The sequence below is a fragment of the Protopterus annectens genome, chromosome 7.part0, assembly GCF_019279795.1.
Source record: "Protopterus annectens isolate FY-2018-M chromosome 7.part0, PAN1.0, whole genome shotgun sequence".
Taxonomy (NCBI): Eukaryota; Metazoa; Chordata; order Ceratodontiformes; family Protopteridae; genus Protopterus; species Protopterus annectens.
In genome coordinates, this window is record NC_056739.1 from 1,245,452,443 (window position 1) to 1,245,467,529 (window position 15,087).

At 35.9% G+C, this 15,087-nt stretch overlaps 1 protein-coding gene across 1 annotated transcript in view; it reads right to left on the bottom strand.

Annotated features, from left to right (window-relative positions):
• The window catches only part of MEGF11 (multiple EGF like domains 11), a 4,956,374-nt gene that overhangs the window by 459,442 nt on the left and 4,481,845 nt on the right, over positions 1-15,087 (bottom strand). Inside the window, 1 exon segment of the mRNA XM_044077861.1 lies at positions 4,626-4,772. Coding sequence (XP_043933796.1) covers positions 4,626-4,772 — 147 coding nt within the window.

Sequence of the window (15,087 nt, forward strand, 5' to 3'; positions counted from 1 at the left end):
ATAAAAACATTATTGAAACAATAAAAATATATATAGAAAAGTGGAACAAAATTATATTAACTTTTGAAGACAGATTGCAATTAATAAAAATGGTCTTATTGCCAAAATACTATATGTAACATTAGCAATACAGTTAAATTCCTGAAAGATGCATTCTTAAAGAAATAAAATCATGTTTAATAAAATTTGTATGGTATCCCAAAAACAATAGAGTACTTCTAACTCATCACATTAGACCCTGGAAACAAGGAGGCTTGAACTTCCCAGAAATAGAAACCTATATAAAAGCATCTGTGTTTAAAACTACAATAGATTGGATAAACCCAAATTATTTTGCCAACTGGAAAGAATTAACAAAGCTATATTAACAAATGAATTTAATCTGTTAAAAAAATGTTAATAGTAGACAAATCAAACAAACCCTGGTACATACTATGCATAAGTATACAATATAATATAACAAAACCTTCTAAAACAACACTGATTAATCATTACATCAGTTCTTTTAGGAAACTTATCAATTCATAGATCTAAAACTTTGTTTTGAGCTTTTAACCCCATTTACCATCACTAAGAACTTTCCTCACAAAATATATAGGGAAACAATAACCTCCTGGGAACAAATGGATTCTTATGCTGGTTTCAATGTGTAAATGAATTAAACGTGTAAATGAATTAAATGTTTTAGATATACATATGATAAAAACTGCTTACAATATTCCAACACAGGACTGGTTAACCTTACAAAGCATTCTAATGTACACTCAAGATTTATGCAGATTAATTAATAATTCCTCATTTAAAGATATTCCAAATCTAATAAGTTTTCTGCATGAATTTATATATAATAGTTGTGAAAAGAAAAATTCCATTTCAAATCTATATAAAGAGTTAATAACATATAAAACAATTCCCAAACCATCATACTGGCAGTTCTTAACAAAAGGTCAGTCATTGCAGTTAACAGAAGAAATTAAAAGTAACATCTTACTATCAGTTAATTACACCTCTAACACACAGTACTGGAAAATATTTAATTGGAAATACTTACATTGAGCATTTTAACACCGGATAGAATTAAAAAGATCAGTACTACTAAAAATGATTTTTGCTGGAGATGTGAAAAGACAAATAAAGCAGACTGGATTCATATTTTTATGAATGTAATAAAATTAAATCATATTGGAATGGAATCAATCATTTTTACAAACTTTATTTAATGAATCCTTTACCTTAACTGAAGTATTGATAAATGTAATGAAGGTCCCTACCTGAATAAGACAAATATGTATTTGTTATGGACAATACTTGCTATATGTTGGAAATGCGTAACCAGAAGGTAGAATTCAAATACACCCCCGACCTTGGAAGAATTCTATACTTTACTGAAGACAATTGCATTGATGGAAATAAAAATCAAAGAACTGCGATTCTATCCCAGGCCATTGGTAAATAATCCTTGGAAGAAAGTTATATCTTTGTTGGACACTCTGCAATAATCAATATTTTATTAATGTTTTAAATTTAAATTAAATTTAAAACAAATAAATAATTTATTTATGTTAATTCTATATTTAATAACATGCAGTGTATATAATTGAAAGTCAGGCTATTGTAAATATTGTATATAGTTGTTTAAAATGATATTTAAAAATATTATTTAAATGTTATTTTAATTGAAAATAAAAAAATATATATTTGAGAAAAAAATGACTTTGATCCTTCAGGAAATAATATTCTGAAGACAGCTGAATACAGCAGCTTGAATCTCACACCTGCCTCTTGACATTCGCTGATTACTGGAATAGATTTGTTTCTGTTCTGCCTGGTTGACAGTGAATAATCATTTTCCACAAACACTCTACTTTCTCCAATTGTTAATGCTTTGTCCTTTAGCCATAGTTTTGTCAGGATCAACTCGTTCTGCTGGTAGGTCTGCATCTTTACTAATGAAGATCTTGGCTGCTTTCTTGTGGCCAGATTTGGAGCATACACCTGGTGTGCCATTTCAACCAAAAATTCCTGCTCTGGAATACCAGTCCAGTTGCTTATTTGTGCCTTCATAAAATTAATACAATCTCTACCTTCCAGTTTCTCTGGTACAGCAGAAAATCTCAGATTTTCCCAATGTGCTCCTTCCTCTGATGCTACCATTTTTTAAACATCTCTTCTTGAACAATCTCATACTCATCCAGCCTTTTCTTCCTCTTCACCTCTGATTTTTGCAGTTTATTAGCTCATCTAAATATCTGTTTAAAACGTCATCCATTTTTCCAGACTTTTGTTATATGAGTTGATATACTCCTTCTTTAATTTTTTGTTTATTTTAATCAGGTTTGGGCACATATGACTTATTTTCTTTTTCATTTAGATTACTTTAAGCCATGTCTTGAACTACTATTGGCTGAACAGCTGCAGAATTCTTCCCAGTTCAGTGTTTTCACCTTTTCCAGTTGATTTCTTTCAGGCTCTTTTAATTTCTTCTTTGCAAGCATCCAGGCAGTTTAATCACTAGCTACTAACTAAATTCTACTCAAACTGACAATATTACTGGCCATTGTCTCCAGTTTCTGTTTTTACATTGGGAGAGCTGAACTTAAGCTGTTGATCAGTGTGCAGCCATCTTGGAAGTCCACAAAGAATTTATATTTTGACAGTGACTTCTACTTCATTTCTTTTGTTAAATTTCTTTTTTTAATCAAAAAACATCTTTATTGAATTACTACTTATAACATAGGCAATCATACAGTTATATAAATGAAAACAAACCATATTGACATATTTTCAGTTGCAAACATTATACATAACATATAATCTTCTTTACAGTTATTGTTAATCGAACATTACAAAGCTCATTCAATTCCTGCCTTCCCTTAAACCGCATTCGTCCGCCAAAACATTATAATTTATCTTCTGTAGGTTAATCTGTTTGGGCATTTTGCAGGATGACCTACTGCAGAATGGTTCTCCTGGAGACCTACTCATCCTAATCCAAGTTTAACTTGATGTGACTCCACTGAGCTGGAGGTCACCACATGTCATGCCATTGCTATAGAACTTTTATGGGAGGTAACCTGGCCTGAAGAGCCACTGCTACTGCTGGCCTTTATAGGATATGGCCCTAACCCCTCACACACTGACATCAGCTTTGCAGGTTAGGTGGGAAATGTTGCATGCCTTTGGACTGTCCTTGGCCTGAGCTCTAGGCCACGACTGCCTCCTAGGTACACCCACTCATCCAGTCCAGTGGTGGTTCTGAGCTTTAGTCTCCATTAAGCTTCTTAAAAGAGATCTGCCCTTGCAGGCACATTACCTCAAACCCGTCCACTTTAAAATGGCAAGAAAGCAAAGGCTCCTTCCTCTCCCTCATTAGATTAATAGGTGCCACAGGAGCTACTCCAACATGGACATAGTCACGGCTTTGTCCCTCAATGTAAAATGGAGCTCTCTACCCTTCTGCTACAATGTATTTTTTGTTAAACTCCATAGTGGTGTAAGGTTGGTGATTTTTTCCTGACATTATGGAGGATTATAGGATTTAAAGTTTTGCATGAATATAAGTATTATAGCATCTCTGAACAGCCTTCTGCAGGCTAGCAGAAAAAAATCTGCTGCTTCAGCTAAAAAAAAATGTAAGGCATGAACAGAGTAAGACATGGCATTGTGAAGGTATTAGAAATTTTATGTTTTCTTTTCTGAGCAAATCTGGACTTTTAAAAGATAATTTACAGTTTAACCGGATTGAACATCTAAACAATTACACCGTGTAATAAAATGTATGATCCAATTATCGATCTGATAAAAATTCTTGAGGCCCACTGCCATCAAACCATTACTCATCAGTTTTATGCCTATATAAAAGTGCTTTATGAAGATCCCCATCAGGTGGAGATTAATGGAACTGCAGAAGCATTGCAGGACATTGCACATTATTTGGTGAGTTTTAAAACCCAAGATACACAATTATTGTAGAGCTTGCATTTATCTTAAGATAAGAGCTTTATAATGCTTGTACATAGCACAAACACATGTACTGTTAGATGCTCATGTAAGTAATCCCATGATATAGTCCCTTTGGTCATGAAGATGAATGATTAACATGCAAGTATCATAACTGGGGTAAAAAAACAAAAACTTTTTGCAATCATAGGTACATCGATGGTCTCATATTTTTTTGCAGAAGATCCTTTGCATATTAAGGTGGCTCTTTCATTGTTTTGTTGTAGGGTTTACGCCCTCCATTAATCAAATAAGATATGCTGAGAAAGACCCTCCCAATTACAAATGCTAAATGATGCATTTGCTTTTAAGAAGATCTACCATGCCAGTTTAAATAACACTCACAAAGAATATGACTGTCCAAACTGTGTTGCTACACAGCATGTTGGATTTTTAATCTCGCTGACCATTTGACATTGAACTCACTTCACAGAAGTATGGTGATGTACAAGCTATCATTTTGCTAGGTTGTCATATACTTTCAAGAAGTCCATATGGTATTTTATTTTAATGGATTTGTACACTGCTTAGAAGACAGGAGAGAGAATAATATACAGTACAAATGGTAGTTCAAAAATATTTTTACTGTATGTAAGTTTTTTTGAGAAACTTCAATAACAGCTTACCTTTCTTGCAGGTTGTTCCTCTGTACCCAGGTGCACATGCACATGTCCCATCTTCAGGGGAACAGGATCCTCCATTTTCACAGTTACAAGCAATGGAACAGTTTGGGCCCCAGCGATCCTGCATGCACATGTTGTCACAATGGATGCCTAAAAAGAAATAAGAGACATGAAAAAAATGGTAGAGATAGATTAAAAAATATAGCATGAAATATTCCAAACTCATACTAAGCAGTGAGTCTTTACTAGGTCAGATGGATCAAAAATACAAAATAAGTATTAAGAAGTCTGTTAATAGTCAGTATACTAGAGGGATGCCATGAGTGCATGAGAAGAGGGCTATTTTGCATTGCACTAAGTAATAGCTGCTAGATACATCAAAATAAAACTTATAACTTCTTTCTGCAATGAAATAGATACAGCAGCATGGCTATTTCATTGACAAATGGCTTATTTACTGCAAGGCTACCATAACTGAGAAACTTCAGTTTTCTAAAAAGATGATGGGGCCTTAAATCAAGTACATTTCTGCTAGGTAAAACCAATAAATGCAAGTAAATATAGATACTGTAAATACTATGCTATCAATCTGCAGACTATTACAAGCCTAGCCAACAACCGGAGATCAGACTCAAACCGTGCAGCATCTATATGTGAGATAAACACATAAACCATTATGCCAACCCCTTTGGCTTTCAAATTTTGAGGCAGGAACAAACAAGTATTTTGTTACACTGACAGGGATGGAAATACAACTGAGTGTAATCTAGAGTGATAAATGTTAAATGAATCCTGTGAGTCTCCATCAATCCCTCAGTGGCTGAATGGAGGCCTCTGCCCATGTAGTAGCATATAATCAGATTCTTTAAGTAACAGGGACACTACACTGGTGATATAAGGTGCTATACATCAGGACACTTCCTTACATGTGCTCTGCTACTTGACATGAGGCAAATAAAATATGGGGGTTGTATGGGCCATGTGAGGAACCCCTGGTGATACACTGTCTAAAGCATTATTACTTGTGTACAGACATAGTGGCTATGTCTGTGAAGTATTTTATCCACCAGCATCCTGATTCTGACTCTCAAGCTTTGTTAATATACTGCATGTTGCATTAATTCAGCCTTTCACACAATGGATTTAATGTTAGTCTAACATAAGCATTACAATTATCACACTGTAATGTTGCAATACAACCTCAAGAACCCAAAGCATATGAGAAGTACTGACATAGGAAACTATTTCTGGGATCTGCTCTTCAGACAGGATGTATACCATGGTAGGCCTACATACGTGTATGTATATTATAAAAAAAACACACCAACTTCAGCTCAGACTGGAAACTTGGCTTCATTAAAAATAACAACCCCCCCCCAAAAAAAAAATGTAGTTGAGTGCTTTCAACTTCTTTGGACAATATAAGGATTAATAGTGAACAGTTATATACCTATTGTAACTCCTTTTATTAATAAGAGAGTTCCACTGAAATTCATGCTGAACAGAGTAATTCTTTAAATCATTCTTAAAATATAAGTGCTCAGCCAGTCCCATTGCTACATTTGCATTCAAGCATTAAATATGTAAAATAAAAATATTTAAAAGATACTGCATGCAAATGAATGTTTATATAATGTATTTTTTCTGTATATTTTACAAATGGCATAACTATGTTCATACATTCTTTTGTTGAATGACTTAGCAGTCCTAACGACATAGATAGCGTGGCATGAAATACAAGATGCTTTACAAACCACAGTGCTTGAAAAACAGCTGAACTAACCAGGAGCCTTGTGACTGACCCTACAGTTCTAACAAAAGAATGGGGAGCATTAGAAATCAATATTGCTTGCAGTTATTAGAAGAATAGGTGCTCTTGTTCTTAAGTACTTCTCTCTCGCTGGAGTTATTAATAGATGTTTCTAACAATGACTAAATATTAAAATTCTTTTTTATATTTTTGGTTACAATTTTGAATCACACCTGTAGAAGGGCAGATTTTTTTTTTTTGCTTTAACTTCATATTAGTACTATATCAAATGGTCAGGTCCTGGACTTCAAACAATTAGTCAAAAATTCCAAAGTCATGGTTAAATTAATCCAGTAACACTGTAACATCCATATGGACCAAGATGGAGAAACATCTGCTAGCCTTCGCTTGATGGATATACTTTATAACCACCAAGTTAATGGTTTCAGTATTATGTTGTCATCAAAACCAGACCAAAGGGAATCCATGAACAAAAGGGCTGACAAACAATCCCTAAGCTGTACTGTCACCACTTTTTGAATAACCTTCACTTGAAACAGTAAATTAAAAGAGTTACATGTCAACTAATCAACTGATTTGATATCACATTCCACATACCTGAAAAACTATTACAAAATGAAGAATTAAGAATAAAGTCCTTTTCACCTATATAAAGGGTCTGTGCTCCATACCCCCAAGACTCTTAATACACTAAGATGGAGTTACTTCACCTCTAGAATAACAGAATACATCCTTACCCCAACATTCAGAGACCCTGATGTTACTATTGTTAACACAGATAAAGAAACAAGAGTCATTGTTCCATTTTTGACCAAACAGCACTAAGCCAAAGTATGGAATAGCAGCAATTGGTCAACAGATTATCACGTCAGCAGCTTCTGTGTTAACCTTCTTATGGATGGTGGATTATCAAGGCTTAAAGACACTTGGGAAGCAGGAGTAAACAAACACTTGGGGAATTAAGGGGACCTGAACTTCTAAGTAGGGCAATCTCAGTCTTGATGGGCAAGAGTTCAATTACAGTAAGAATGGTGTGGACTGCAATTCAAGTAATTACACAATGGTGCAGAAGACAACTGTGAGAAACTTCACCTATAAAGGATTCTGTTCTTCTGTCCAGCTGGACATCTACTGAGTGCTTCTGTTTGGTATAATGACAAAGACTTAACACTTTACCTGTAAAATACTATCCCAGCTCATTATGCTACTGTAAAGATAACAGTTCAGATGAATGATAGGCTGGGCTACACAACATATAAATATATGCATTTGTGGTTCAGTTGTAGAATTTTCACCTGCCACTTGGGAGGCCTGGGTTAAATTCCTAGCCACTGCAACATGAGATTTGTCTAGCAGTAAGTGCAATGGATTGGAGCACTGATGTGCTAAGAAGTTGCTCCTGTTTGAAGGGAACTGGGCTTGAATCCTTCTTCCTTCATTTGCCTACTGCATGACCTTGTGCAAATCACATTAGCAGGCCAATTTGGACTAGGCTCCTTAATGGCTAGTAACTACCTATGAACCTAAAAATGGTGCAGGATGACAGGCCATCATAGACATTTCAGGGGAAAAAAACTCTGGCTCCATATTTGTACTATCCAACTTACAAAGTTAATAATATTCTGTCAGGGTAATCATGGTGTCTCCCAGGTTCCCTGCCTTAGAATGGCACTATGCTTCTTGATCTTAACATTTTGTTATAAGAACAATATGATCATGTCATCCTGGACATGCTGTATGAGCTGTAGGTTAAACACAGAACAGAGACATTGAATTTAAGGCATGAAACAGACTCTCTTGACAGATCTCTATCAAAGCCCCAGAATTCTCTGCATACTAAACTACAGAACTCTATGCTGCTTCTAATATTGCTTTAACATTTTCAGTCAGGATTTTGTTCAGATTGCGAAAGCAGACCATTTGATTACTGGGAACCCTAAGGAAAATGTGACCAAATGGGAGATGGTGGTTATACTACGGGTATGTGGGCACAGTTTCTTGCTCAAGACAGACAGAAAACACTACTTCTGTCATTAAGTAAAACAGGTTTTCAAAACGGAAAACTAATTTTGACTTAATGAGTTCAGTAAAGCAACATTCGGTGAGTTTTGTTTCAGTGTACTTTAACCACACCAGGATGTTTGGTTCCTTCAGAATCATACACACCATTCTCTAGGAAGTGAATGATGTCTTTTAGCTTCATACGACTTGGACAGGATAAACTGTCACATAGATACTTGACACATACAAATTAGAAACAATGTCACATTCACTGACGAGAACCTTTTAAGGCTGGTGTACAGTTACATTCTAATGAGGCCCTTTCCATTATTCAGAAGAGAAATGAAGTCACTGGGAGGTAATATGACATGGTAGAGGTACTGCCAGCTTAGTAAGGGTGGATAAAGTGACCATTACCTAAAGCTTGGGGCTTCAGCATGTGAGGCATTAGCAGGATAATAAGTATTATGACTAACAGAACCTTTTACAGACCTCCCAACTGCCCCTATTTTAGGGGAACATTCCTAATTTCAGACCTGATTTACCCCTGAACAGGATGCCCCTATTTTTAGAGGTAGGTCCCAATTTTCAAGCTTGATTTACCGTTTCACACAACTTTCTGTATCTCTCCCCTCATCATATGTGAAGACGGAAGCAGTTTTGGGCACAGAAAACCACACTACATGAAAAATATACTAATGGCACCAATAATTTAAAGAAAGAGGATGTGCATCTTGCAACTTCTTTTTTCCTGAAGGAAATATAAATGACCTTGTATGGTAGAATTTTGGAATACAGTTCATTAGATAGAGATTCTGCACTGCCTCTTTGATAATTTGCTTATACCCCCCAATTTTGTCACTCTCTGATCTTTAAATGTATACCTGAGTAGTATTCCACACTCCTACAGAAAGCATGAAGAATTATATGCCATCTGGCATTCAAGTTTTATGCTAATTAAATTTCCAGATTTTTGGCTGGGTGCTCCTTCTTTTCAAGGGCTTTTGTTCCTATTTGGGTTGAGAGGTATGACCTCTTGTACTAGAGCAGATAAGAAAGAATAGGACAGAGTACAGGGTTTGAGTTATAACCTGGCTGTATCCATCTGGAAGACTCTAATACAGTATTTAAAGAGTTAGTCAAACAATGTCTAAATGGCATCTAGGAATTCTTTAAATCAGATTGTTTTCGATACAGTAGCTAAGAAAATCTGAAGATTATATTATGTTGTCTGGCATCTCTGGAACTACCTCAGTGTTAAGTTCATGTTGTTAACTTGGTGTAGTTGTGTGTGTGTGTTTGGGGGGGGTTCATACTTGGCAGCTAAGACAGTCTTCAGTGTCTATCCTTGGGAGAGGGATGCTGCTACTTTGGAAATAAATTTCAGTTTGCTAACTATCAGAAATACTGCTCTCCATGAGGAAAATAATGTGCTGCAGCTTCCTTCGATTAACAGTTCTGTGAAACTTTCATGGTTTGGGGGGTGAGGGGTTGTGTGAAGAAATGTCACCACTGAAGAAAATGTCCAAAAGTAGACCAGACAAACTCCGTACTACTGTATCTGTTATACTTTGTCTCAGAACAAATTCTTGCCAAACAGTTAATTCTGTCAGAGCTATTTCAATTCTATTATAACACAGCTAGACAGATGAATAGACTAAAGCACACTTAGTCTAAGACGTCACCCCTAAATGAAACATACTGTCCAGTTTATATACTCTTTTCAACCAATGTTATTTTTAATGTCCTTGTGACTTGTTCTTCTGGTTTCTGTCTGTGTCATGAAAAAGTCCATGGTTATTTCATGCCCTTTTTTGGTCCTTGCTGTAGCTGAAGACTTTACAAAAGTTTCTCCACATCATCTTTGTGTCACTTGACCTATCTGCATTTTATTTATTTAATTCTGCATCAACTTCCTTTTTTTCTATAACAGGATGCATTTACAGTATTGCCCACAGCTATATGTTATTAATATCTAAGCTGAACATAACTGCTTTTGCAAAGCAAGCATATTATTTTGAAAACTGCTGTTTGGCCTTGCACATTTCCTTTCACTATACACACAGTATATTGGGGAAAAGCATTTTAATTTACACAATATCTATCATTGTGGACTTGTCTTCTGCCAGTAAAATAGGCTGCCATAGCAATGACACTGCTGATGAGGATAAACTAAATATTTTCCATTTAACAAACAAGCAGAACTTGTAATTATTCCTGTAAACAAAACAATGTAGACTTCACTGGTTATACTCCAATAAGTCTATCACCCTGAAGGACATACCTTCACGGAAGGTGATCTCCTTTCAGCTTTTCCCATTGGGGTCACCACAGTGGAACAACTGTCAGCAGAACGACTGCAAGTGGAGTTTTACTGTGTCAAGTTGCCAGCCCAGTGCCCACCTTTCCAGAGAAGGTACACACACATCCACACACACTCACCTAGGGCCAGTTTAGAGTGTCCAATCTACTTGTAGAACGTCTTTGGGATGTGGGAGGAAACCAGAGCACCCAGAAGAAACCCCTCCCAACTGCAGGGAGGACATGCAGACTCAGCACAGAAGGCATCCCAGCCAAGAATCAAACCAGAGAACCTCTTGCTATGAGGTGACACTTCTAAACGATGCACCACTGTGGCTGCCTGAGAAGCTCATATGACCTAATATACACATTTGCATGTAATTAGCTGAATACCCTAATAAAACAATAGTTTACACCTCCTGCAATTAGAAATTACTTATCTTAGCATAGTGCATTATTAAAATCTCCAGTTAAATTTGACTCATTTGAAATAAGTGCCCCATAAAAAGTACTCCCTCCACAACTCTTTTTTTTCTTTATTTTATATCTACTCCTAACTCACCCTCACCCTCCTCCACTGACTGATTATACCATTCATTTTCACATCTTAGTGATATTTGCTATTGAGTGGATGAAAGATGGATAGTAGTGCATTGTCATTCTGGTGGGTGGAATATTCCTGCTCTACCATGCTCTCCTGGGTAGCAATGGACACTTCCTGCTGAAGCAAGGCTTGCATTGCTGGGACCTATGGTAACTGCCTGCTTCCACATACATATTTAACGACACTGTGGTGCACACTGCTGTATGGCAGGCAAAGGCACTAAATCCTTACGTATTGCTTCTGCTTCTACACTGCCTTGGATAACCAACAGGCAGCAGTTGCACAGCAGACTGGGTTGCCTTCTTTCTCTCAGGACTGGTGAGCCAGCAGTGGCTGCTTAGTTGCCAAGGATTTCCAACATGGCCGCAGATTTCCATCATGGCTGCTTCCTTCCTCCTTCCTTCTTTCCTTCTTAAACAGCTCTTCTAAAGCTAGCATCATTAGAACATAATTGCAGTACTAGTTGGGTTATTTATTTAGCCCAATGTAGCTGTCGGGCATTTTATGTAGGACAAACGTCCTGACCCTTTAAAACAAGGGTCGGGGAACATTTAAGTGACATTAAAAATAAAAAGGGTTTGTGTTCTCTATTTAAACATATGCTCAAACATTCGATCGGGTCTTTCAGCTTCATAGTTATTGACCGTATCAGGTCTAGGAACAATAAGGCTCATGTATTACATGAATTATTAACAAATAAAGAAAAAATGTGGATAATTAAATTGGGAGCCTTGTTCTCACCTGGGTTGAATGACCAATTTTGAATGTATTTTATAAAAAAATGTAAATTTGTAGTGGAATATTGTTCTTTTCTTGTATAGTTAGTTACTTTTGATATATGAAAATATATATATATTTATATTATTCATATATGTATTAATATGTTAGTATTCTTTGTGTACACTAGAGGGCGCTATCAGATTACGTATAAAGGATATGTGAATGATTAAGTCATTTTTTCACTTTTTTGAAGTGTGGTTGCTGAAGAAGGCTTTTGCTGAAACCGGTATAACCATACTGGTTACTATGGAATAGTATTTTGACCTTTTTGGTCATGGAATAAAATTATTTTGTTAAACAAGGCCACATGAGGATGTTGGGTGCTGGCTTTTTTCTTTTTGCTGCTCATATGGTATAGCCGTGCACCAGCCATACGTGCAGGTATTTCGTTGTTGGTTGATCTCTTCCGTTTCCTGCTGATGGCTTCTCTGGTGTGGCCATCCTCTGTCTGAAGTTCCATGCGGTTTGCAGCGTCTTCATTTTAATTCACTTGGTTGGATACGAGAATAGGAACTACTACAAGATTGTGAGGCTCTACGTTTATGTGCATTTTGAAACAACATTTTTGTCACTTTAAGTTTAATATTTGGTCAACTTATTTTCTGTCAAGCAGCTTAACGGGTACTGCATTTTCGATTCATTAATGTGAGTTACTTGGATCGATATGATTAGAAGAATATTCTTAGCAGTTTGGTTTTAACTTTATTATGGATATTTTGTTCTTTGGGACATTATTTAAACTTTGGTTATGGTGAAGTGGACTTAGATATTGAAAACTGAATCAGTATATTGCTTTATGAATGTTTCATTCAGAGCAGTATTTATTTTTTTGAATTATGGTTCGGGACATTGACATTTTTCAACAGCTTTCACTTTTTCTTCGGTTTGGAACTGGGTGGTTTATATGATAGCGGCAGCTTTATTTCAACTATTGAGTGACTAATTTTGTTGCAGTTTAAGTCAAGGATTCCTTTTTGGTGGTGTTTCCTTTCAAAGGCCGGACTGGCTTTATCAGAAGATGATTGGGACATAGAACATTTTTCTACATATGTTAAAAAACAATATTGAGTTTATGGTTGTGTATTTAAATGGAGGTTCTGCTTATTTCTTTGAAGTGCCTTTTCTGTTTGGATGCATATGTTGTGGGCTCTTTAAAAAATTGTTTTGAGGCCTACTTATTTATTTCTGAAGGATTAACATCAGCGCTCAAGAGTCAGTACAAGTTTGATTTTGCTATTTATATATTTTTATACTTTATGTGCATTTATCATTAGGGCTTGTACACTTTGGGATATTTGCATATTTATGGTTTTATTTTAAGGTATTCCGGCTCATTTAAATGAAGGTCAGGACAACATATAATATTTTATATATGCTTAGCACATTATCCAGTTTATGATGCATGTTTGATATGTAGGTTTTGTTCAATTTTTGGGGCAAAAATATTATGATGCATTTTACAGACTCCTTATTTTTGAGGGTCGATTATGTTTCTATCTGAGGGGTTGATATCAGTGCTAATGAGTTTGCATAAGCTGGATTTTGGTTTGCACATCATGTGTTAATAACTCAATATTATCATGTTATATGTCCCGAACATTTGGGCTTATATATGCCAATGTGGACAACAAATTATTGGTCAATGTAGGTTTTTTCTTATACTATCAAGTGTTGGAGCTTATGCACAGTGTGCCTTTATTTTCTATTTTTTATAACAAATATTGAGCATATGGTTGCAAGCCCTACATTAGGTGATCTTTTTGTGTACAAATTTATATTAGTTCAATATACAGGCTACTCGGCCTATATATATTCATTTACATCTGGGATCCTTGCTTGAGGGTTTGAAAATAGTTAGACTAACATTGAACAAATTATCCAGATCAATGGGTCTTTGACCTAGTAGGTGGACCAAGTATTATTGAACAGTTTTTGACAGTTGCCTAGTTGGGTGGAGTGCTAGACTCCAGATATGATTATATGATTAAAGGTTATATTTATTTTGGAGTTTGTTTGCCATAACACCATTGACCAAATTTATATTAGGTTTATCCACTGTCACAGTCATTATTTTGGTTTTATTTTTGGCTGTTTTGGGTTACGTAGCAGGTATAGGTTGCCTAAGTGGATTATTAAAGGGCCAAGGAAGCATTATATTAAAATTGTTTTTGGTTTGTTGATCTGTTTTTAACAAACCAGCTTTTGGATTACTATTGAGATTAGGCAACCTTTTTTTCCCTGGCTTGGGGTGATGTTTATTGGCTATTATTGTACCCATGTTGGCCATTTTTTGATGCCTTGTGTTGGTAAAGAGAATTATATTAGAATTATATATTGACTTTCCAATACTTAGGCTTTATAATATATATGGCAATCTAGAAACCAAATTTCATTTTGACATTTGTGAACAGTGGCTTTTTAGTTGTGAATTATTTGTTTTGGTCAATGATGGATTTGGCAACTCTTATAAAGGGTCTTTCATCGGACTCTGGGGATTTGGGTATTTTGGCCTTGGGTCAGGTAATACCAGTAATGGTTCTGGAGTTCAGGACCCCTTTCAGGATTGTAGATCCACCTTTACCAAGCTGACTAAAAACCTTACCACTCTTAGGAAAAATGTTTGGCACCTTAGACTTTTTAGGGCATACCAATGGAGTCAAATTGTTCCAAGGGGATTAAGAACAAGGTTGCAACCTATGGTTGCTGAACCAGATGAGTGCCTCCTGGCCCAATGGTCTGAGGCACAACAACAGGTTTCTATGACTTTTGTAAATATATTGACCAGTTATTATAAGAGGAAGGTGGAGGAACAAGTTTCTCATGTTATAAGTGTAAGTAAAGGGTTTGAGGAGTTTTCAACACTCCCATGTTATAAAAATTGTATTGATAAACTTGGTAAGGACATTTCAGAAATGGACTCTGTTCTAAAGGAAAGAAAAGTTAAGAAGTTTACTCGTGATGTTGAGGATTATGCCAGAGGTAAGCCCTTTGAGGTGTGTCATAGGGTT